The sequence below is a fragment of the Mandrillus leucophaeus genome, unplaced genomic scaffold, assembly GCF_000951045.1.
Source record: "Mandrillus leucophaeus isolate KB7577 unplaced genomic scaffold, Mleu.le_1.0 Scaffold645, whole genome shotgun sequence".
NCBI classification, from domain to species: domain Eukaryota; kingdom Metazoa; phylum Chordata; class Mammalia; order Primates; family Cercopithecidae; genus Mandrillus; species Mandrillus leucophaeus.
The window spans coordinates 1,867,455-1,892,773 of NW_012106975.1; the positions used below are offsets into that span (position 1 = coordinate 1,867,455).

The window sequence follows — 25,319 nt, forward strand, 5'->3', positions numbered from 1 at the left end:
TAGCCAGGATGGTCTTGATCTCCTGACCTCGTGATCCACCCGTCTCGGCCTCCCAAAGTGCTGGGATTACAGGCTTGAGCCACCGCGCCCGGCCAAGTCTTTTGATTATAATTAACATGGCCCATTTATCCCTATAAGGCTTTAAATTGGAAGTGGTAAGACATTTACTGCTCTTTACCTAATATAATAGCAATACCAATAATAATACTGTAAGTAGAAGGTGTGGATTTTCTACAGTTCTAGGTTTTTGAAACATTTTTTTCTTTTCTCCAATTATGTCACCCATTCCCATTTCCCTTTCATGAACTCAGCCAAAATCTCTTTAAGCACATATTCCCTTTTGTGATAAAGTCATTTGTTTTTTAAAGGGGAGTTAATATTCTGGCAGGAATACTCACATTTTTCTGCTTCTTGGAGAGACCTGATTGCTTCACCGCACTTATCACTAGCCAATAAGGTCTCACCATGGTAACAGTAAGCCTGATGAAATAAACAAATTTTTATTCATTCTCTCCCTTCAAGATGCTTTCCCCTATTATTGTTTTACGTATCTATCAGATAAATTAGTACCTTCACACACTGAAGTATCAATGCAATCCCTTACATTTCTTTACTTGAGTAAGCTCTTCTCCAACCTTTGTTCATAGAAAAGGTGGAAATATGTCAAGTCTTGAGCCAAAACAGCCTTCTAACCATGTACTGAGCAAAAGTTATCTGCCGAAATCTGTATTTAAAATTAGGAAATAGTAGATAAAGGAGGAAACTGTGCTAATGCAGAGGAAGAAGGAGGCATAAGAAATATTATCTACTCAGACCTGAAAAAGGTTTCGATGATCTCTCATATGATACTCTAATTAACAAAACAATTAAGTTTGGTGGGTATAACAGACTGATATGTAACTTCCAAAATGATGTTTATTGATGGTTCTTCACTAAGCTAGGTGATATATTGTGTGGTATGCCTTAATATTAGAATTAGTAAATATGTTTCTCAATGCACAGAATGAAACAATTGAAAGAATTTTATTAAGTATGCTGAAAGTGGGTTTTGAATCAAACAATAATTCTATTGCTATAATCCACTTCTACAATCCTACATCATCTCTTTCCACCCACTTTAGTTCACAATGGTTGCACTGACTCTCAGTGAACATTTACTGAGAGTTAGCTGTCCATTATTTGTAAAATGCTAATGAAAGACTCTGGTGAGATGAGAGACCTGGCACTCCAAGGACTGGAGAAACAATAATTTACATTGTTTTTAGCATTATGAATACTTACATAAGCTGTGTAGAAACACATCTTCAAGTGAAGATATTTTCTCCATTTGGCAGAATATGCAGGCTCCAAACTGGATAAAGTATGATCTAAAGTTACATTTTAAAAAGCAAAATATAATTTCATCCTGATTCACTAGAAGACTTTTAGTTCATGTGTTCTGATGATAAAAGCAGAAAGAATGCCATTCGAGTCTAAAACTCAATAATTTAATTTTTTTTTAAAAAAACACCTTTACTTGATTTTCCCAAATCTATACTTTCAGTTACACATGACTGATTAAATACTATAGCAGCTCTTTGATTTGATGGTTAATACAACTTTAAGTTAAAGACAATGATAAAAACAGATTGTGACCAAGAACTTCAAAGTGAATACTGTTTATACCGTTATATTAGTTAATTTAAAAAACGTATATAATATAGCAAAGCAAATAGTAGACTAGTCACTCAAGTCAGAAATAGGATACTCTCCTCTCCACCCCCATCACTGAATTTTATATAAAACACACACATATTCACTCACATATCCTTCTACCAAACATCTCTCAAATCTATTTTTTCCTATTTGCTACTTTGCTGTATTTGCCAAAGCTTTCATCATTTCCTTCATAAACTTGAAGAATTTCTTAAGTGCTAAGTTAAGTTAGCCTATTACTCCTTCATGGAGCAAGCCTATCTCTAATACTGCAACTATAGGGACCTTCCTTAAATTCAAATCCAATCAAGTCAGCCTTTTAGTATTCTAACAGATCCCAAGTGTCTACAGAATGAAAGGTCAAAGGCTTACAAACCAATGTTTGATTCCCAAGCAAGCATACTTTTTCAAACTTTTCTCCTACCACTCATCCTGTGTTTCAGGTAAGAGCAACTGTCTGAAGTTTCCAGAATGTGCTAAGTTCTTTCTTATGTCTGTACTTACTATAGAATTCTGCACCCAAACTCTAAAGCTTCCTAGGGAACATAAGATTTTTATTTACACTTCACAATAAGACTAAAGCATCTTCTTCTAGAGTCCTTCTCTAGCATGCCCAGCTTGTTAAGGTTCCTAATTCACTGCTGTGGTGTCTTACTTCAGGATTTAATAATGGAGTGACATGTTCTTCTTCCCTAAACTGCAAATCTTTTCTATTTACCTCTCCTTAGCAACAAAAACAGTAACTATCCCATAAATAAAAACACATGCATGTTTCCTAAATAAGTAAATGAAGAGTAATAGGCTTATCACAGTAGCTGTGTTCTATGCCCAATCTCCCACTTTCTAGCAGTTAAATTACGGGTCATGTTAACTCTCTGGATTTCAGATTCTTGTCTAAAGCATAGTAACTATAAGATTGTTATAAAGACCAAAAAAAGTTTTTAAGCCAAAAAAGCTGTATAATTTTATTAGACATCACTGGTTTTCCCTTCCATTATAAGTTATGCAGCATACTAAATATGAACAGCTCTATTTTAAATGCGATAAAGTATTACTCCAGTTTAGCAAATAATGACAGAATCTGAGAAACCTTTTGTTTTGTTCCCTATTAATTCAAGATCAAATAAATCTGAAAAGCTAAAGACTAAAAAATGTAACAACAGAATTAGAAGCTTACCAGCTTTTTGATAGAAATTGGCTGTTTCATACGCCAGTGCAGCAATTAGTCCAGGAGCATGTTTTAGTTCAATTGCTCGAGCAATTGTTACTGTAACCAAACACAATAAAGTGAATCTATAATTAAGTTCACTCTATTCATCCTAAATTCAATTATAATAGCAAAAGACAGTCTGACAATCTCTCTGGGATTTTAATACAGTTTGTTAAACGTCTTAACATGCAAAGTTATAGAAAATGCAAACATTAACAAACAAAAAACACTGAGTTTGTTGGTTCTGATGCCATTTCTTTAAATGAATCATCAGTGAATTACTAGCTAATCACAGAGAATCACTACTACAAAACAGCATGACCTAACAGCAAATTCTTTTTTTCAAGACAGGGTCTTGCTGTCACCCAAGTTGGAGCACAGTGGCTTGATCATGGCTTACTGCAGCCTCAAACTCTTGGGCTCAAGTGATCCTTCTGCCTCAGTCTTCCAAGTGGCTGAGATTACAGGTGCATGCCATGGCACCTGGCTAATTTCTTTTTCTTTTTTTTTGAGATGGACTTTTACTCTTGTTGACCAGACTAGAGTGCAATGGCATGATCTTGGCTCACCGCAACTTCCACCCCCCAGGTTCAAGCGATTCTCCTGCCTCAGCCTCCCGTGTAGCTGGGACTGCAGGCATACGCCACCATGCCCGGCTAATTTTGTATTTTTTAGTAGAGACAGGGTTTCTCCATGTTGGTCAGGCTGGTCTCGAACTCCCAACCTCAGGTGATCCGCCTGCCTAGGCCACCCAAAACACTGAGATTACAGGCGTGAGCCACCACCACGCCCAGCCAACTGGCTAATTTTTTAAATAACTTTTTGTAGAGATGGAGGTCTTGCCATACTGCCCAGGCTGGTCTCAAACTCCTGGGCTCAAGCAATTCTCCTGCCTTGGCCTCCCAAACTGCTGGGATTACAGGCGTGAGCCACCAGCCCAGCCATCTTCAGAGGAACACTAGAGTTTGAAATAAAGAAAAACAAAAGCCTACAAAGTTTCTTAACTGTTTCACGCTGAGTGTCATTATTACTTGCCATTGAAAGGTGAAGACTTTAAGGTAAGCCAAAGAGTGAAAGAGAAAAAAGAATGAGCACAGGAGAGAGAGAAAAGACGAATTAAAGAATTAATGTTGTACTGTCAGAAATAACGTGAAATCAAAATCCTCTTAAAAAGAGCCATTAAACTGTAGGGCCTTTTCCTGCTAACTAAGAGTGAAGGCAAATGCTAAAGGTAAACTTATTCCTCATTCAAAAATTTCTCAAAATCTAAAACCTGATTCTAGTTAATTCTGATTTTTATTTATTAATTAATTTTTTTGAAACAGGGTCTCACACTGTTGCCCAGGGTGAAGTGCAGTGGCATGGTCTTGCCTTACTACAGCTTTGACCTCCCAGGCTCAAGCCATCCTTCCCATCTCAGCCTCATGGGAAGCTGGGACTACATGCATGTGCCACGATGCCCAGCTAGTTTTTGTATTTTCTGTAGAGCTGGGGTTTTGCCACATTGCCCAGGCTGGTCTTGAACTCCTGGGCTCAAGTGATCTGCCCACTTTGACCTCCCAAAGTGCTGGGACTACATGCATAAGCCACAGTGCCCAACGTCTGGATTTTTAAAGAGGAATTAAATGACAATATAGACTTTCATTTAAAAAAATCTTACAATATTTAGGATACCTTCTTGAGCTTCAGCCTGACATTGAATAACGTATGCTTCTATGAGTCGTGACTCTAAATCTCTTCCTTTTTCTGCAGGTGTAATGAGTTTTGGGGTATGACTTTCCTGAGAACAACGACAAAAAAGACAAAAAATAAAGCAGCCAGATTTCATTTTAATCCAGTTGTTAGAGATGAAGAAAATGAAAGTTACGAGACATTCAATTTGGATGCTTAGCAGAAATTCAGGGTATAAACAAAAACTATAAAAACTTAACAACAGTGAGCTTATAAAGAAGAAAAGTTCCTGTGTACTAAAACAGCTTTTATAAGAACAAGAAATTCAAGAGCAAAATTTAAGTCATGATAGATTGCTGAGATACCCAAGTCACACTATCATCTTGAAAAACGTTAACTGAAATAGTAACCAAAATTCCTTTTGCGGGATAGCCTGAAATGTTCATTCACATTAATAATTAAAGATATAAAGAGGCTGGGTGCGGTGGCTCATGCCTGTAATCTCAGCACTTTGGGAGGCTGAGGTGGGCGAATCACAAGGTCAGGAGTTTGAGACCAGCCTGGCCAACATGGTGAAATCCTGTCTCTACTAAAAAATACAAAAACTTAGCTAGGCGTGGTGGCGGGCACCTATAATCCCAGCTACTCGGGAGGCCGAGGCAAGAGAATTGCTTGAACCAGGAGGCAGAGATTGCACTGAACCAAGATCGTGTCACTGCACTCCAGCCTGGGCAACAGTGTAAGACTCTGTCTCAAAGAGAAAAAAAAAAAACCACTACAATTCTACATCTAACTCAGGATCAGAGTTTTCTAATCACTATAAAAAGCATCTTATTTTAACATGAAAAAACTCAACACTGGCCTCTAGGAGGCCTTCAATAAAGTGATTTAATTAGAATGAACTGGGGGGACATTGCTTAAAAAACACGATATTCTTTCTCCTAATTCCCATCACATCTCCCGGCAATTTAATGTAATTAGAGTGCACTGATTGTCCCTCTAATGTTTTTAGTGAGATACAGAGAATACAATCAGAAGTTCAGTTTCGCAGAATCAGGACTAATCCTGGTAACTTCTGTGGAGAGTAATGAGGTAGGTAAGAACCATCAATACTTCTGCTTTCTTTTCTCCTATGTTTTCAAGGACACAGAAAAATAAGCAGAGCACTAAAACTTTAGTTTTCTAATTATAAAAGTCACTGGTGATTTTAAAACAAAAATGGAGACATTTAATATTTAGTAACTGGCTGCACTCATCAGTAACATACTTAACATAAGGTAAACAGAACACATAGTACCTTTTTTAATATAATGAAACAATTCTTTCCCCATATCCCCCAAGAAGAAAAATTACTCAAGAACTAAAGCATTAAGAGCAAATAATGGTTTTTGTTTGTTTGTTTTACCTTTAAATGTTTAAAAATCCCAGCTGCAATCTTTAGGCTTCGATGAACTTCTTTTGCTTCATCTTCTGTTATACTTAAAGATAGGGGTTACATTAGTTAGAGGATGAATTCCATTTCTGGTATTAAAACACAACAACCAATACATTATTATATATCCAAAGTAGTCATTTATGTTTCTCACTGCTAATTTTCTTCCTTTTAAAAAAATCTGATTTTGAGGCCAGGCAGGGTGGCTCACGCCTGTAATCGTAGCACTTTGGGATGCTGAGACAGGCAGACTGCTTGAGGCCAGAAGTTTGAGACCATTCTGGCCAACATGGCAAAACCCTGTCTCTACTAAAAATACCAAAATTAGCTGGGTATGGTGGCAGGCACCTATAATCCCAGCTACTTGGGAGGCTGAGGCACGAGAATCACTTGAACCCAGGAGGCGGCAGTTGCAGTGAGCCGAGATCGTGCCACTGCACTCCAGCCTGGTCTGGTGACAGAGCAACACTCCATCCACCCCCCACCAAAAAAAAATTAATTTTGACACCTAGAAAAGGAACAAATACACATGAAATGTACATTTATAGAAAACTCGTAACAACTGTAAAGGATTTTGAATGCCAAGCCAATCAGTATTCCACAAAAAGGTCTTGAAAACAAGTATATGACATAAAGGTAACATTAAGATGGCAAAGCCTATCAATATGTCTCCAAAAAGAAGACACTACAAATGAAAAACAAGTATACGACATAAAGGTAACATTAAGGTGGCAAAAGTCTATCAGTATGTCTCCAAAAAGAAAACACTACAAATGAAAAAAGAGAGACGCTAACTAGGGGTAAAATCTGCAGGCAGGCATGGTGGATCATGCCTGTAATCCCAGTACTTTGGGAAGCCAAGGCAGGACAATCACCTGAAGCCTGGAGTTTGAGACCAGCCCAGGAAACATAGTGAGACCTAACCTCTACAAAAAAACAAAACAAAATAAAATCCGGACAAAGCCTTCTTATTTTTCCTTACAGACATTTGTACATAATTTTTAAGACAAAATATTACATACTTAACGCATATATATGCTTAAGAAACACATAGATATACAATGGTAGCTATAATCATTACTCTGCTCTTATTTTAATCACCTACTTTAAGATATAATTTTACAACAGCACATACAATTTGACATCATTTTCAAGTGGTTGCATATTGTTTCACGTATGGATGAACCATAGAGTTTCCTATTGCTGTATCAACTATTGCTATTATAAAAATTGTATCACCTTTTATAATTCTTTAATCCTTCAAAACATCTTTTCACATACTATTAGCCTTCTGTATTTGTTTTCTGTGAATTGCCTGTTCATGTCCTTTGCTTTTCAATTGATTTGACGGTCTTTCCTTTGCTGATTTATAAGAGTATACGTTATAAAAACAATGTATCATATGAATTGCAATGTTTTTGACCAATCTTGACATTTGTTTTTTAACTTTGTTTATGGTCCTTTGATGTAGTTAAATAGTCATGCTTTTACTTTATGGTTTCTAGATTTGGGGTCTTACTTAGCAAGACCTTCCATATGACAAGACTATTAAAATTTATTTTACCTCTTAACACTAGGTGCCATAATTCTGACACTCAAAATACTAACATTACAAGGCAATCCTTCACATGTCCAAAGTGGTACTTTTTAAAATAGATTTTTAAAATAATGAAGCACCATATACTTGAAAAATAACACAGATGTACACAATTCTCTCCTTTTAACTTACTTTTCTTTTCCAGCCAGTCTTGAAGCATATTTGGTATACCATAAAGCTACATTAAATCCCATGGAAATTAATTCAAAAACAGCATCCTGCTGGGCACTGGAATTATAAACACGGATCATTAGGTTCTGTCAATTATCAAGACATCACACCATGAAGCCTATTGGACAAACGACTCAAAAGTACAAAGAAGTATATGCTAACTGGTATGTATGAGGAAAATGGCTGTGTTTCATACAGATAGGGAGATAAGACATACAGGTAATTAACTACAAATGCCTAAGTATAATGGTCCAGAAGGTACTATGTACTAAATAATAAGCATGGGAATAGGAGTTCCCAAAGTTTACTGTACATAGAGTAGCTTTTTAAAATACAGATTTCTGGGCCTTATCAGAAAGCCTGAGATGGGGCTTAGAATCTGTATTTTCAACAAGTACTCAGTCGATTCTCAAAGGTGTGGCTCTTATACAACATTTTAGAAAAATCAAATTCAGAAGATTGTTTCAGGCTAGAATAATTAAGAAGGTTTAATGGTATATATAAAATCTGAACTGTCCTTGGAAAGACGACTAGAAGGGAAGCAAAAGGACATCCCAGCTAAGGAAACAATGCCATCAAAGCACAAGAGGAGTATAAAAATTTTTCAGATAGAAGTGACCCAATGAGCTTGATTGAAGCAGATGGTACGTAAACAAGAAATGAAGGAAAAGAAGGGCAAAAAGAAAGCTGAAGGCAAACTGTGTAAGATTCTGAATGCTTAGCCAATCAGTATTCCAGAAAAAGGTCCTGAACACAAGTATATTTTATACCTTGTTTGTTTGCTTCAGATTCTAAGTATGAAATAAAGATGGCAAAAGCATATCAAGCAAATAAGATATTCATAACAATATATATTCACTATTGTTCTTAGAAGAACCTGAAAATTTTTTACACATGATCTCATTTATCTCAACTGATGAAGAAAGCAGAATATTCTTATTTTACACATGTAATACTAAGATACAGAAAAGCTGCCCAAAAAGTAGAAGAAACCAGAATTATCGCTCTAGTTTTTATTTTTTAGTTACTTGTTGCCCCTGTCTTAAGAGAAATGGAGATATGGTAACTTTTTAAATGAAAAAAAAAAAAAAAGTGTTATATGTAGTAACTAAAATATAACGTCTAAACTATCGTTTAGTATAGATTATAACATCCAAAAATGACAGTTATGAACAAACTTCTCAAAACAGTTTTATCCTCCTGAAAAAAATTTAACACATAGTGTAATAGTTTATTCTTTTCTGCATGGAAACTATTAAATGAATTACATCTGGAGATCTAGTGGACATATCTAATTTATAACTTTACCTTTAAATAATATAACGGTTTGGCTAATTTATGTGAAGTCTCATAAATAACTCTCTTCCTTTATAATCCTTCATTTATGTCAACATGCCTTGTTTCCAAACACTCCATTTCTATGACACCACATAAAAGTAGTAGTCATAGCATCTATAATGGAAAAAATATTTTTCAGAACAGATAAACTCACAACATGATTTCTACTGAGTAAGTAGCAATCAAGAATAAAGTAATTTAGAAGTCTCACTTGTGCAGAATATTTAGTATTAAAGTCTTCATCACATAATTCTTCACGATCTCATAACGCTGCTGAAAAAAGGTTAAATAGTAGTTCACTTTTTTCTTTCTTTCTTTTTTTTTGAGATGGACTCTCACTGTGTTGCCCAGGCTGGAGTGCAGTGGCAGTGGCGTCATCTCAGCTCACTGCAACCTTGGCCTCCTGGGTTCAAGCGATTCTCCCGTCTCAACCTCCCAAGTAGCTGGGATTATAGGCACCTTCTACCATGCACAGCTAGTTTTTGTATTTTTTAGTAGATACGGTGTTTTACCACGTTGGCCAGGTTGGTCTCAAACTCCTGACCTCAAGTGATCTGCCTGCCACGGCCTCCCAAAGTGTTGGGATTATAGGCATGAGCCACTGTACTCGACTTTAGCTCACTACTACACGGAAGCAAAATGTGGCATGCTTGGAAAAGCGCCAAATTCATGAAATGCACACATTATAGAATCTGTCAGAATAATGACAGAGGTTTGATTCTTTAAAAAAAGTCTTAATTCAAAAAAATTCCTTAATTTTTGATTAAAAACAAATGGGTCACATTAAAAAACAGAAAACAAGGTCTTAGAAAATCTGAGTATCCCAGAATATTATGAATTCTACATAAAATATTCCCAAGGAAGGAAGAAAGGAAATGAACATTTAATGAATGTCTTATTTAATGAATGTCTTATAAGCCTAGTACTGTTATCAGTCACTTAACAAAAATTTTCTTATTTTGCTTCTCACAAAATACTGTATCTGTAGCCCCAAGATACAGTTGAAGAAGCAGATGTTCATGCAGTAGAAAACCTGGACTTGCATCTAACTATGTACAAACCCAGTGTTCATACTCTTTCCACTGTAATGTATAGCCTGCTCTGGTCTTTCATCAACCTCCACTCCTTCCTTTCTGTTTTTATAAAATAGTAATTCTAAAGCAAATTGAGATTAAAATATATGGGCATTTAAACAACAAAATGGTGTTGAAAAACAGTAGGTAAGTAAAAAATTAACATCTTTATGATCTATTTCCTGTTATAATTAAACCTATTAGAAATAGTTTCAAGTGAGTGATAAGCTCTGAAGAGAAGTTTTTAAAAAGAGTAGAAATAGGGAAGAGAGATAAGGAAGAAAACACATCCTGTGAATCAAGAGTATAGAGTTGGAGAGAAAGAATGAGACAGAGAAAGACTAATGGAAGACACATGACGTATCCATCAGCAAAAGAAAAGTAAGGGAAAAACTTAAATTCTGCTCAGCTTGAATGTAGGCACATACAGTTTGGGTTCCAAATCCTCAAATCATCCTTTGTGTGTTATTAAAGGTCAAGGCTGTTCAACTATAGTTGACATTTGTATTGATTACCTCAAAAATAGATTTGTTTGGGAGAAACAAATTATATTTTTACTTACTATGTACTAGGATTGAGCTCAAATTCTTTTAATTAATTTCCTGGTAAGAGAAAATGCAGACCTGTATTTTTCTTCTCCAAATACAGAGACTATGAGTTAACCACTGGCTACACAGTTACAAAAACTGGCTCCAATTTAGTACTACCTTAGTGTTGCTTACCTTGGAACCTGTCCTTGTAACGTATCAGTCCACTTGAAATTTTGAATATATCGTAACTTGCTTTCTTGGGTAGATTCATCCAAAGAATTTATGAAACCTACAGAAAGTATAAGACATTTTAGTTTTAGAAGAAATATTGAGTGTTCTGTTTGGAAAAATTTTCAGATTACTTTTCCAGGTGTCTGAATGAAACTTCTTGCCCTCAAGAATATAGTCTGGAAGAGTAAACTAATCAAATTTGAAAAGTCAAAGAATTAAATGTAAACTTCTAGACAGTTTTTTAAAAAACCTCAAGTTCATATGAATAACTAACCTTGTAAAAGTGAAAAATATGAATCTGCTGCATTCTTCATCATTTCTGGATTACAGCTCAAATCAGTGAACAGTTCAAGGAGTCGTGCCCTGGATGACCTCAAGTCACTTATAAGAGAGAGAAAAAGACAGTAAAGTTAGCTGTACTGCAATCAATCTCACATAAAAGTGGTTTCCAGGTTTCAGTGTAAAAGCTTTAAAACACACACACACACCCCCGCACCCACCAGGTTTCAACGTAAAAGCTTTAAAACACACACATGCATGCACATGCCCACCTCCTCTAAGGGATTACCAAATACACAGAAATGAATTTAATTAGAACTAAATCTAGAGAAAAAATTTCTAATAACTGTTTTAAAAGTTGTACGAAAATAAACTCAGACCAGTTAAAGAGGCAAATACTAAATTTAATTACATAATAAAAATGTATAGCAAGTTTTCATTAAAAAACAAACAAATGCATGCATTTAAGATGTGGGGAAAGAAGAATGAATAAAAAACTAAGCAGTTCACAATAAGTTTCCTGAAAAATGAAAATTTATCTGTATATCATTTTAATATCTCCTTAAAGTTTCTAAATCTGACATAAAACACAAAAATGTGAAAATACACTGCATAAAAATATTTAAAAAATAAAATTACATTATATATTACATATTCTTGACGTATAATTCAATATATACATCAAGAATATGCAAAACATGTGGCCATTAGTTGTTTTAAAACTGCTCCCTAATCTATATTCTCCTTTACTTCTCTACAGCAATAAATGTTGTAGATCCACTTTTTCCTTCTTGAAATTATTTCTCCTTTGATTCCAATAACACCAAATTTTCCAGGTGCTCCCCTTATCATTTTAAAGTTCCTTTTATATTTTTTTCTGTGTCTCCTTTTCATTCCCAACTCCAGAAATGTTCAGTCTTTGGCTTTCTGGTTTTCTCTCTTTTGAGATCTCATCGATTAGTATAGCTTCAACTATATCAATTCCTAGCTCTCCATCGTTAGCTTTCACTTGGTTCTATTTCAGTTCCAAATCGAATTCAGAAGGCAATTAGCTTAGTGAGGCTTCCGAAATTACAATACATGGATATGACCAAAGACCCTTGAAATATGTGTAAACCATTAAAGAAAGACTAAATTTAAATGGTAAGCATCAACAGAGTAGAGGCTGTATATCCAGAATTGGGTAGGTGCCTAGGATAAAGCACATATTCAAAATTACTTGTTGAGTGGAAGAATACTAACTTTTCAAATATTTTCTTTTGAGATTTAGATTAAGGTAGCAGTGATGTTTAGAAGAGAGCACAGACTTAATCCTGAATGGTCTAGATGTAGTACTTATTCATTGGTACTAACTCTAAGGAGGCTTATTCCAAGAAGTGTATGTATGTATTGCCAATTACAAACAGCTGACTGAAAATGTGACTGGCTATCTTATGAATTAATCATTGTTTGAGGTATATCTCTAGAAGCTGGAAAGTGATTCAATTCCTGGACTAGGCAGAAATTTGAATCCTTAAAGCCTATTCTGCACTCAAATAGTTTGCTAGCATTTCCATATTGATGCTTGATCATCACCTACAGCTCAACTTGTAAAGTTCTATTCATCTTAAATTACAGAATTTGAGAAAAATGTACCTCAGATATATTTAATTGAGGCTGTTCATTTTATAGATTAGGAATTAGGCCCAAAGAAGTTAAGGGACTTGCCCAATGGTATAGATAAAACAGCTAAGCTGGGACTTGCCTCCAGGAGTCTAGATCAGAGGTTGACAAACTACAAACTGTAACCAGTTTTTGTACACTCCACAGCTTATTTTTGTTCAGTCCTCAAATTAAGAATGGTTTTCACATTTTTAAAAGGCTTGTAAAAATGAACAAAGAATAATATGCAATAGTGACTGCATGTGGACCACAAGGCCTAAAATAAATACTATGCAGCTTTCAAAAAAAGTTTGAGGACCATTGGTTTAGATTAATAAGCCGATTATCCTATCTTTTGTTGTAATCACTTCTTTCCATAAAAGCGGCAAGTCTTCAGATTTTCCTTTATTGGTACCACCAATGTCTTAATCATTTAGGTTCTGTATCTCATATAGACTGAATCCTTCTCAGCCTCCCAAGGCAAATTAGTCAATCAGGTCCATTGACTCCTCCTTCAACACATCTTTTGCATTTATCGCTTTCATTTCAGCCAAACTGCTCTACTCACTATCACTAGCACAAAGGTATTCCTGACAGAAATAACCTTCTCCTTTCCCTTCTGACAATCTAAATCAAGAATACCCAAATATTTTTTTGGAAAGCACCAAATAGTAAACATTTCAGGCTTTTCTGGTAATAAGGTATCCATTGGAACTATTAAATTCTGGTGTTGTAGAGGAAAACAGCCAGAGGCAACCATACACAGTATGTCAATAAATGTGGGGCTGGTTGTGTTCCAATAAAAACAAGCAATGATCCAAATCCATAGGACAGTTTGTCAACTCTTGATCTAAGCCATACAATTCATTTAAGGCCTATCACAAGTACTTTTTCCTATGTGAACACTTTGAAGGCATTTCAGGTCATAGGGATCTCTCCCTACTCTGAAGTCAAGAAGTTTAATATGTGGCCAATTTAAAATGTCCCTATACAGCTGGGCATGGTGGCTCACGCCTGTAATCCCAGAACTTTGGGAGGCCGAGGCGGGTGGATCACTTGAGGTCAGGAGTTTGAGATCAGACTGGCCAACATGGTGAAAACCCGTCTCTACTAAAAGTAGAAAAATTAGCAGGGCGTGGTGGCGGGTGCCTCTAATCCCAGCTACTTGGGAGGCTAAGGCAGGAGAATTGCTTGAATTGCTTGAACCTCTGCCAGGAGGCAGATGTTGCAGTGAGCCAAGATTAAGCCATTGCACTCCAGCCTGGATGAAAAGAGTGAAACTCCATCTCAAAAAATAAAAACAAAAATAAAAAATAAAAATTTTCAAACACTACTTTGTGTAGTCTCTTGTACTCTTGTAATACACAAATTAACTGTTTTACTATGATTGCTTTAGCCTCTCTGGGACTCATTTACTGATCTAAAATTAAGGATCCAGGGCTAGAAGACTACCAAAGTTTAAATAATCTATGATTTAATTGTTTACATGTCATTTATAAATTTATAACAAACTCAAAGTTAGAAACAGTGTGTTACGTATTTTTGTATTGCCCATGGAACCAAAAAAAGTACCTTGCATCTAAGAGTGGTTTAATCAATAAACTTACTTGCATATTTTTGAAGCAGAAGGGCCAGTGACTACACCATAGTAATTAAAAGACACAGGAGCTGTGGCTTTTAATGGGTTCCTATGAAACCAATGGGTCATTTTCTCCAGATGTTTTCTACAGACAAAAAAGTAAAAAATGTACAAAAATTAAATATAAAATATTTAATAAACAAGGTAAATAGTATAAAAATTTATTTCAATAGTATAAAAATCTAATTCAAAAATTAGCCTGGCTAATTTTGTATTTTTAGTAGAGACGGGGTTTCACCATATTGGCCAGACTGGAATGAAACTCTTGACCTCAAGTGATCCACCCGCCTCGGCCTCCCAATGTGCTGGGATTACAGGCGTGAGCCACCGCGCCCGGCCTCAGGTATGTTTTGTCTATTTATGATGGTCTATGTTCAAACCAGGCCTATTAAAAAAAGAACAGCATTTGAAAATCTGCCCACAATAACTTCAATCTTAACATACCTATATAGGAGCAGTAATGTTTAAACTCTAACATACATAAAAATCACCTGGGGGTGGGTGGTTTTGTCAAATGCAGGCTCTAAGTCATTAGCCTGGGGCAGGACCTGAGATGCTGATGCTGCTGGTCCCCACACACTTCTGAATAGCAAAGTACTAGATTTTGGTTGGACAACTGCAAGTAAAAAGGGCACAGGACCAGATGAATGTAATTTCCAAAACGGGTTCAAATGGTAACCCTGATTATATTGCTAAGGCTACTTGTAATAAGTTTCAAGTTAATTGCTGTATTTCCGACATATTGCTGACAACAGTGGATTGGTTATAACATGTGTTCTACAATAAAATGTACTTTCCAAAAAATATCTAAAGAATATTCTTAAAATAAAAATGTAATACAATACTTGACCAATAAATTCTATTATAAAATGGAAACACTGGGCTGGGTGTGGTGGCTCATGCCTGTAATCTCAGCACTTTGGAAGGCCGAGGTGGCTGGATCGCTTGAGCTCAGGAATTTGGGACCAGCCTGGGCAACTTGTTGAGACCCCGTCTCTACAAAAATCAGCCGGGCATCGTAGCCACGCCTGTGGTTCCAGCTACTGGGGAGACTGAGGGGGGAGGATCCCTTGAGTCCAGGAGATGTAGGCTGCAGTGAGCCCTGATCTCCCCATGGCACTCTAGCCTGGGCGACAGGGCAAGATCCTGTCTCAAAAAAGGAAAAATTAAAAAAAAAAAACTACCTAAGTGAGATGCCAACTTAAAAAAAAAAATTGAAGTTCCATACCCTCTACTTAAAAAATAAATGAGCGGTGGCTCACGCCTGTAATCCCAGCACTTAGGGAGGCCGAGGCAGGAGGATCACACAAGGTCAGGAGATCGAGGCCATCCTGGCTAACACGGTGCAACCCCATCTCTACTAAGAGTACAAAAAAAATTTGCCGGGGGTGGTGGCAGGCGCCTGTAGTACCAGCTACTCAGGAGGCTGAGGCAGGAGAATGGCGTGAACCCAGGAGGCGGAGCTTGCAGTGAGCCGAGATCGCGCCACTGCACTCCAGCCTGGGCGACAGAGTGAGACTCCATCTCAAAAAAAAAAAAAAAAAAAGAAAAAAACAAAAAAGCAGCATGTCTTGTCTAAATGTCCTCGAGTAGGTAGTGCAGCAGATTTTACCGAGAAAGCCAAGGCGAAGACCTAAACATGGCAATTAGCTTCCAGGAAGCAACAAAGAAATTCTGGTTAGGTTTACTTAATTTGAAGGCACTGTACAAGCCTGACAATCGACTTTTCCTATTATTAGAAAATAATGTTGGCTGCACAGTGTACGAAATGCCTACATTAAGTGCTTCCTTTATGCTATTTATTTATTCATGACAAAGCCTGTTTTGAGGAGCACCACATATTTAACGAATAGAGAACGCAGTGTGTACCCAAGGAAAAACTGAGCAGGTTTATTTAGGACTCGAAACATTTAACGAGCTATTTCAGAAAATACCATCATCTACACATCTTCCATATAAATTCCGATAGCCTAACACAGCATCTACGTGCCTACAAATAAACTTAGAGCTAGTATCACACTCAGCACTTGATGCTGCGAAATCTTCCACAAATACTTCTTTTAATGCGGCCTCCTACTTCCTGGATGAAAATGTCTGAAGTTTTGCGTATCTTTACTTCAGGAAAGAAGAGGGTAAGTTTCTGCCCCATCTTCTCCCCTTCTGCGACCCGGCGCTCTTCAGTTTTCGGGAGTTCCTAGGGTGGGATAGAAGAAGGACACACCCACCCGCAGGGACAAGGGTGACTTTAGAGCCACCAATACAACATTCGGATCGAAGCTGTAAGCTAACACACTTCCACAAGAGGACTCCCGTTCCTGACAAGGGATCCCCACTCCAGAGGCCCCGAGTCCCCGGAGTAACCTACCTGAGCGCCGCCCCCGAGCTCTGAGGGCCCACTTCCTGTTTACCACCCAGCCTCTTCCTCCCCTGCCCAGTCCCGTTCGAGGCGGCGGGCGGCGACCGTGCGCACGCGCCAACACTTGAGTTCCCCTCTTTCCAAACAGGCATTTTTGTGGAAAGCCGATACTGTCAACGCGGGAGAGGTGGCCAGACGACGGCCGAACGAACCCCAGTTTAGCTTGTATCATAAGCTCTCCAAAGACCGATGGAGATGCGGGGCAAGGGGATTCAGCGGATCTAGCTGTTAATGCTACTGATTTGTGGGAACCAATATGGATTTTCTCTCTGTCGTTTGTTTCAAGGCATTAGAAGGAGACTTTCGGTCCGCTGTCCAGAGGGTCTATGGAGACTAATGTAAAAGGGGGTGACCCTATTGCTTGAGACTCCGGAGAAACAGCGGGGGGTATTACTGAGAAACACCCATCCTCTGACATACTTACCAAATTTCTCAGAGTCGGTACAGCAGTTCTTCTAAGGGAAGAATGGCAATATCGGAGTCCACAAGCGAGGAAAAAGAGGGAGTCGGAGAACCGAGCCTACAAAACCAGAGTGACGAAAAGCGAGGCCGGCGCCAAGTCGGAGTCACGTGGCCCGGCGGCCATGACAGCTACCGAGGCGGTAGTGCGCGCAGTTCCAGGGCGGGGATTGCCGCGGCGTCACAGTCCCCTCAAAACGCTCCGTTCATCAGCTCTTTCTAACTTCTCCTCCCTCGGTTTTCCTTTTGAGCTATGGTCTTTATCCCAGACAGGAAGAGAAGAGTTGCCCCTGCCTGCGGAGCGGAGGGAGGATGCCGCAATAGCTATGGCGGCCCTCGGCGCAGTGGGGCGGCCTCAACCTAACGCGGGGCGGGGCCGGGGGCGGGGTCTCGGCGGGGCGGTCGCTTTTGGAGCCGCAAAGTTTGGCTGTGGCGGCAAATGGGCTTGGGCGGCTCCTCGGCGGGTGGCGGTGGTGGCCGTAGCGGTTCCTCCTGGCCCTGTTAATGTCGGGGCCAGGCCCGGGGAGGATGGCGCCCTAGAACCCGGCCTTGCTGGGGTAGGGGCGGGAGGGGACGGGGTGGGGACCGGCCATGTCGGAGGTGACCCGGAGTCTGCTGCAGCGCTGGGGCGCCAGTTTTAGGAGAGGCGCCGACTTCGACTCTTGGGGCCAGCTGGTGGAGGCGATAGACGAGTATCAGATGTGAGTGACTAACCGCGGGAGCGGGCCAGACCGGCTCCAGTCGTGCGCCTCTCCCTTGTTTCTGTCGGTGTCTCTCATCACTGTATCTGCCAGCCAAGGCTTCTCAGGGTGGGGCCCCGCAGGCACTGAGGCTGAGATCCCTCGCCACCAGCCCCAGCGAGGCTGCTCTGGGGACAAGGGCTCCGCTCTCTGGGGTGACTCGCCTTCTTCCCCCTCCGCCTCCGCAGGGACAGTTCCATTCAACAGGTAGCCCTTCTTTCTTGGGGCGCCGGCCCTAGTAGGCTATCTACTTAGTTCCTTTCCACGGTCTCACGGGTCCACCACTTGGCAGTCAGTTTCCTTTCCTCCTCCTCTCCCAGGTTGCCCTTCCTCGATTTCCCTTTGAAATTCTCTGAGGAATACTTGTGTGTTCTCCGCCCACGTTCCAAGAATGAGTGGCCTTGCTCTGTGTGTGTCTTCCTCCTTCCATGTGTAGGAAAGGAGGGAACTGGTTGCGATTGAGGGGAGGGGATTCCCCAGGAAGCAGCGAGGGCCAGGGATACCTCTTCTGCCAAAAGAAGGGTCTCCTCTCGCGCTTCTTCTCCACCCCTCTTTCTGGTGAGCCGTGTTTTCAGAATTCCACCTCGATTTCGTTTCGGTTTCTGGGACTGTTATTTGGTAGGCTCTGAGTCCCACCCACCCCCTCGCTCGGTTGCCTTGGGTGGAGTCCGCGCAGGATGTGAACAGAAGAGAGCAAAATGTGAATTAATGGACCACGCACTGGAGCACCACTCCCTCCTTGGATCCCTCCTCCTTTTCCTGTATATAATGTATAGCCGCAGGGTACAAGTGAGTACAGTTTCCTTGAGCAACCTAAGACCAATTTCTTGCCCTTTCTGGTTTCCGCAGAAAACTTCAGGGATGTCTTAAAAAATAAAAGACAAGATTTATATACACATAAAACCTTGCTTAGGTTTTTGCACATTTTTCTGAACTTAAGAACTGTCTGCCAAAATGCTATTGTTTGCAAACTCGCCATTAATTATTCTTTGTTTAAAGCAAGTTATTGTTTGAGATTTCACTGAGTATTAAACCATGTATGAGTAGAATAACCCGGCCTTCCCCACCACCCCCTCTCCGCCCCTGACACACAATGATTTCTGGAAAGAATAAACGCTTCGTACTTGGAAGATCTAAACTCTTAGCCTGTCCCCACAATAGTTGTTTTTATCTATTAAGATAATTTAAATCTGTAGGTACTGACTTTGAATTGCCTGTAGTTTCAAAAAGCTCCGACAAAAACCCGTGCCCTGGGCCATTTTGTGATGTGTAACAACTAGTAGCATTTGTTTTGCACTTTCACATGATTTCATTTGCTCTTGCAATAACCCAGTGAGAATATAATTATTCTCATTTTACAAAATGAGGAAAACTGAAGCTCAGGTTAAACCGATTACTCAGGTCACAAGCTGATACCACTGAAATCTGGGATTTAAAGAAGAAAATCCAAATCCTATTTCTACTACAGAGCGCTTAAGATGCACTGAGAGTAATTCTGTAAGTGAATTAGACAAATTATAAGATTTTCTTTATTACCGGAGAACACACCCTTCCATACTGCAGCCAATTAGACAGTAAACACCTATGTATACCCATTCTATATATTAACTAATATTGCATAGCTTCAAATAGAAAGCCATATCTTACTTGTGATGTGAGACCTAGCAGCTGTTGACACTGGGCGGCTGACTTCACAATGGAAAGTGAAGAATACCATGTCCAATTGAAATTACAAAGGAAAATTGAAAATGCAAGCTGTTTAGTGTGAATTTCTAGGAACATGAAGGTGAGGGTGATAGGCACGTGCAAATCCATTGTTGGACCTCGGTACTAACCACTGAACTTCATGATTCTAGTAGTCCTCAAATTATAAAACCTGCCAGGGTCAAATTTCAATGAAGACATGTAATGATTGGCTTAATTCTGTAAACATGTAGGCTAAATATAAAATGAGGTCAAGAGTTTAAAATTACTTAATATATCCAGAAATGAATGCAAATTATCTTTTTCATTTGAAATACCTGGGAGGAAAGGCTGCAGCAAAAGACATGAATTGAGGGCCACTATAATGATGTAAACAAGAATTGACAGGATTTAGTTATTGACTGGATATCGAGGGTGTAGAAGGAGGAAGAGTCTAGGATAATTGGGATTTCTAATTGGGTAGGCAGCAGTCTTTTTATAGCCATACAACATACAGGAGCTGCTTTATGGGAGGGATGTAGGGGGAGAGATAGTACATATCTGTATTATCATACCATCTCAGTATGATAGTACATATCTGTATTATTACTACAGTAGTAATACTGTAGCTTAAACAATTTCATTACTCAACAAGTAAGGGTTGGGGATACAAAGATGAATAAAATTTGATTTCTGCCCTCAAAGCACTGAGAATCCAATGGAAGATTTTGGAGTAACTGGGTGTTGAAATTATAGAAGTATGAAAAGAATAAGTGCTCCCACATTCCTTGCTATTTCCTGAAACGTAGTTCTGCCTTAGGGCTCTTGTATTTTTTTTTTCTGGGACACTTTTTCCCCCATTATCTGTTTGGGTCACTTCGTCACCTCCTTCAGGTCTTTGTTCAAATATCCTCAGTGAGGCTCTCTCTGGCCACACCCTGTTTAAAATTGCGAAGTCTCTTGTCCACCCCCATTGCCTCTATCTCAGTTTCACACCTCCTGTTCTCCATCCTGCTTCATTTTTTTCCATGGTGCTTACCACAATTGAAAATATATTTTCTTTTGTTGTTGTTGTTTCTGTTGTTTTTTCTGAGACAGAGTCTTGCTCTGTCACCCAGGCTGGAGTGCAGTGGCATGATCTCGGCTCACTGCAACCTGTGCCTCCCGGGTTCAAGCAGTTCTCCTGCCTCAGCCTCCTGAGTAGCTGGGATTACAGGTGCACACCACCACGCCCAGCTAGTTTTTGTATTTTTAGTAGAGACGAGGTTTCACCATCTTGGCCAGGCTGGTCTTGAACTCCTAACCTTGTGATCCACCCGCCTCGGCCTCCCAGAGTGCTGAGATTACAGGCGTGAGCCACCGTGCCCAACCACAGTCAAAAGTATATTTTCTGTATTTGTTTTGTTTACTGTCTCTCTCCCCACTGGATTGTAAGCTCTTTGAGGGTAGAGTATGGGCATATGTTGCAGGGTGTTGGGACGCTGTCTATTTTGTTCTCTACTGTATCCTTAGTGTCCAGAGTAGTAATAGGCTCTCCACATGTCATTATTTGTTTAGATATTATGTAGTTATTCTATTGAATGGATGAATTTAGGAGTATGCTATGGGAGCATTAAGGAGTCGATGCCAAACTACAATTGGAAGACTTAAATGAATTCTGTCAAGACTAAAATAGTCATCCAAAGTATTAGATGGTCAATGAAAAGTAACTGCATTTCGCTATTTGGGGATATGTGGCCCCTAACTTATGGTAGAGTGGCACAGAAACTGTTGCTCAGAATCAGGCATTTCACAGGATCAATCCTGAGGTATTTATCTAGCACATGGATACTCAGTAAATATCTGCTAACTAGTCGGGTGTGGTGGCTCACGCCTGTCACTTTGGGAAGCTGAGGCGGGCAGATCACTTGAGGTCAGGAGTTCAAGACCAGCCTGGCCAACATGGCGAAACCCCCTCTGTACTAAAAATACAAAAAAAATTAGCCGAGCGTGCTGGTTTGTGCCTGTGCCCCAGCTGCTCAGGAGACTGAGACACAATCATTGCTCGAACCCAGGAGGTGGAGGTTGCAGTGAGCGGAGATCGTGCCACTTAAAAAAACAAAGAAGTATCTGCTAAGTGAATCGATGAGTCTGAAGACTGGATAATGGCCACTTGTCTTTTTTTTTTTTTTTTTTGAGACAGAGTCTCGCTCTGTCGCCTAGGCTGGAGTGCAGTGGTGCAATTTCGGCTAACTGCAACCTCCACCTCCCAGGTTTAAGCAATTCTCCTGCCTCTGCCTCCCGAGTAGCTGGGACTACAGGAGCATGCCACCACACCTGGCTAATTTTTTTTTTTATTTTTAGTAGAGATGAGGTTTTACCATGTTAGCCAGGCTGGTCTCAAACTCCTGATCTCAAGTGATCTGCCTGCCTTGGCCTCCCAAAGTACTGGGATTATAGGCATGAGCCACTGGGCCCAGCCCTACTTGTCATTTTTGCTGTGTTTTATGTCTCTGCTGCTGAAAGTGTGGTCCACAAATTGGTGATGGTCTACAAACTGCTGTGCAGTAAGGTAAGGAAAGAAATTGAGAGTAAACATGTGGAAACTTTATAGCAACTTGACATCCTCATGATATTTTTGAAATTGTATTTTATGTAAGTATTAGTCTAGAACAAATTTGGTGGAAAAGTGATCCTTTGCTACAGATGGTTTGAGAAGCATGAATTTCTGTGTCATAGAATGCTGTGGGGTTTCCAGGAGTTACTTATGTATGTGCTTAAGGTATGTTTAAAACTCTCCCTTGAGAATAGTCCTGTATTACTTGTAGGCACCTTTGTAGGGTGAGATGAGTCTCTAGAGAAGAATATTTGACAGATTTATTTCACTTTTCCTAATAGAATGTCAACTTTTATTTGCTCATCTAATATTCAGAACAGTAGATTTCCCTCAGTGGACAAAATCAGGTGTCACTTTGTCTTAAAATGGTATACTCATTTGTGGATATAGAAAATTAATTTTTCATGTCGGCTTGAAAAGTTCTTTTTAAGTCTGGGCGCGCTGGCTCATGCCTGTAATCCCAGCACTTTGGGAGGCCTAGATGGGTAGAATACTTGAGCTCAGGAGTTCAAGACCAGCCTTGGCAACATGGCAAAACCCAGTCTCTACAAAACATACAAAAATTAACCTGATATGGTGGTGCTCACCTGTGGTCCCAGCTACTCAGGAGGCTGAGGTAGGAGGATTGCTTGAGCCCCGGAGACAGAGGTTGCAGTGAGCCAAGATCATGCCACTGTACTCCAGCCTGGGCAAGTTTTTTTTTTTTTCCTGTCTCAAAAAAAAGTTATTTTACAAACAACTTTATTGAGGTATAATTTATATACATGAAATTCATCTATTTTGCATGTACAATTTAATGATTTTTTTAGTGAAATTTACCAAGATGTGCAACCATCATTACAGATTTTAGAAAATTTCCATCACCCCCACAAGATACCTAGTGTTCATTTGCAGTCACTCTATATTCCCACTCTAGCCCCAGACAACCACTAATCTACGTTTTGTCTCTATAGATTTGTCTTTTCCAGACATTTTATATAATTTAAATCATGCAGTATGTGATTTTTTTTTTTTGAGGCGCAGTCTTGCTCTGTTACCCTGGCTGGAGTGCAGTGGGGCGATCTAGGCTCACTGTACCCTTTGCCTCCCGGGTTCAAGCGATTCTCCTGCCTCAGCCTCCCCAGTAGCTGGGATTACAGGCGCCGGCCACCATGCCCAGCTAATTTTTGTATTTTTAGTAGAGACGGGGGTTTCCCCATGTTGGCTAGGCTGGTCTCGAACCCCTGACCTCAAGTGATCCGTCTACTTTGGCCTCCCAAAGTGCTGGGATTACAGGCGTGAGCCACTCTGCCCAGCCTTGCGTAATTTTTAATAGCACGATTCTGTTTGAATTGAGCATCCTTCCTTTCCCTATTGCCAATTAGCATTTGAACAGGAGTATAGCATTATACCCTTCTGACAGTGATTCCGCTTAGGTTGATGGCCACCACTGCAAATTATGTATAGAATTACTCAAAGAAAGAAACTCATTCGACACTGTAACTTCCCTGAGTTCAGGGATGTATAGTTGATGTTGTTAAGGATACAGAGTATGGATTCCTTGGGAGTACTCCATGCAGGTGGTAGGCCAGTAAGAGTTAGAAAAGAAACCAAGTACAGAACAAAGACAATGGCTATGTTGTTTCTATTTGTACCTTTTCCTGTACAGAATACACAAAAAGTGAGTCTATGAATGACATTTTAGGGAAAATATGAGACTTCCAGCTTTGGGAGAAAAGAAATAAATGAATGGAAGCAGTTCAACTAAGTAACACAGTGGAGCTATCTTGGAAATACTAAGTTTTTTTTGTGGCTAATTCTGCTTTATGTTAAGGAGGATGCAAACCTTTCATAAATTGGATAGAGGCCAGGAAGAATAAGGTACTTTATGCCTTATCTTTAAAGACATGATTGCATAGAACTCCCATCTAGTACATTTTATTTGGAAACATAAACTATCTTCTGCAATTGGCTTGGTAGAGAATCTAGCACTTGCTACCCTTTGTATTCCTGTTCCTATTGCCCACACAGAATAGTACATAGTATGTTTGGGAGTTTAATGTTCAAATTCTTTTGCTAGTTTTTTCCCCTATATTTTTTAGAAATTGAGATAAATATCACATCACATGAAACTCACCAGTTTAAAGCATACAATTCCATGGTTTTTAGTGTATTTACGGTGTTGTGCAACCATTTCCACTGTAATTCCTGAACATTCCCATCACTCCCAAAAGAAACCCCATACTTGGTATCAGTTACTCTCAGTTCCCTCATCTCCTGGCCACCACTAATCTGCTTTTTGTCTCTGTGGATTGATCTGGTCTGGACATTTCATATAAATGGAATCATATCACATATCTTTTGCATCTGGCTTTTTTCATTTAGCATAATGTTTTTGAAGTTCATCTGTGTTACACATGTTAGTAGTACTTCATTCCTCTTTTTGACTGAATAATTTTCCATTGAATGGATATACCACATTTTGTTTATCCATTCATCAGTTGATGGACATTTTGGTTATTTTCACTTTTTGGCTATACATTTGTGTTCAATTTTTTTTTGTAAACATATATTTTTCAGTTCTCTTGGATATATACCTAGGATTTTGAAATTGTTGGGTCATACAGTAACTCTGTATTTAACTTTCTGAGGAATGGCCAAATTGTTTTCCACAGTGGCTGGTACCATTTTACGTTCCCACCAGCAATATCTGAGGGTTCCAGTTTTTCACATCCTGTCAGTACCTGTTACCTTCTCTCTCTTTCCCCCATAAGGATGCAGTTTCATTTTTAAAAAAATTGTACTCATTCTAGTGGGTATGAAGTGATATCTTATTGTGACTTTGATCTGCGTTTTCCTAATGACTAATAATGTTAATCATCTTTTCCTGTGTTTATTGACCATTTTATATCTTCTTTGGAGAGCTGTCTATTCAAATC

General features: G+C 39.3%; 2 protein-coding genes across 6 annotated transcripts in view; one reads left to right on the top strand and one right to left on the bottom strand.

Annotated features, from left to right (window-relative positions):
• Positions 1 to 17,739, bottom strand: part of BROX (BRO1 domain and CAAX motif containing) — a 22,936-nt gene extending 5,197 nt beyond the window's left edge. For 2 of the 5 annotated variants that reach the window (XM_012001006.1, XM_012001003.1), the window contains exons 1-10: positions 16,873 to 17,395; positions 14,476 to 14,592; positions 11,223 to 11,329; positions 10,910 to 11,006; positions 7,738 to 7,833; positions 5,982 to 6,054; positions 4,580 to 4,685; positions 2,873 to 2,962; positions 1,282 to 1,367; positions 399 to 480 (exon numbers count right to left, since the gene is read on the bottom strand). In XM_012001006.1, the coding sequence (XP_011856396.1) occupies positions 399 to 480; positions 1,282 to 1,367; positions 2,873 to 2,962; positions 4,580 to 4,685; positions 5,982 to 6,054; positions 7,738 to 7,833; positions 10,910 to 11,006; positions 11,223 to 11,329; positions 14,476 to 14,592; positions 16,873 to 17,015 (997 nt within the window). In that variant the 5' untranslated portion in view covers positions 17,016 to 17,395. Of the gene's footprint in view, positions 1 to 398; positions 481 to 1,281; positions 1,368 to 2,872; positions 2,963 to 4,579; positions 4,686 to 5,981; positions 6,055 to 7,737; positions 7,834 to 10,909; positions 11,007 to 11,222; positions 11,330 to 14,475; positions 14,593 to 16,872 lie in introns of all 5 variants that reach the window. The other 3 variants (XM_012001005.1, XM_012001008.1, XM_012001004.1) reach the window with 3 other exon arrangements.
• LOC105554498 (axin interactor, dorsalization-associated protein-like) overlaps positions 17,722 to 25,319 on the top strand; it is a gene marked incomplete at its 3' end in the record, with an annotated part of 17,484 nt that continues 9,886 nt past the window's right edge. Inside the window, exon 1 of the mRNA XM_012001002.1 lies at positions 17,722 to 18,083. Coding sequence (XP_011856392.1) covers positions 17,974 to 18,083 — 110 coding nt within the window. The remainder of the gene's footprint in view (positions 18,084 to 25,319) is intronic.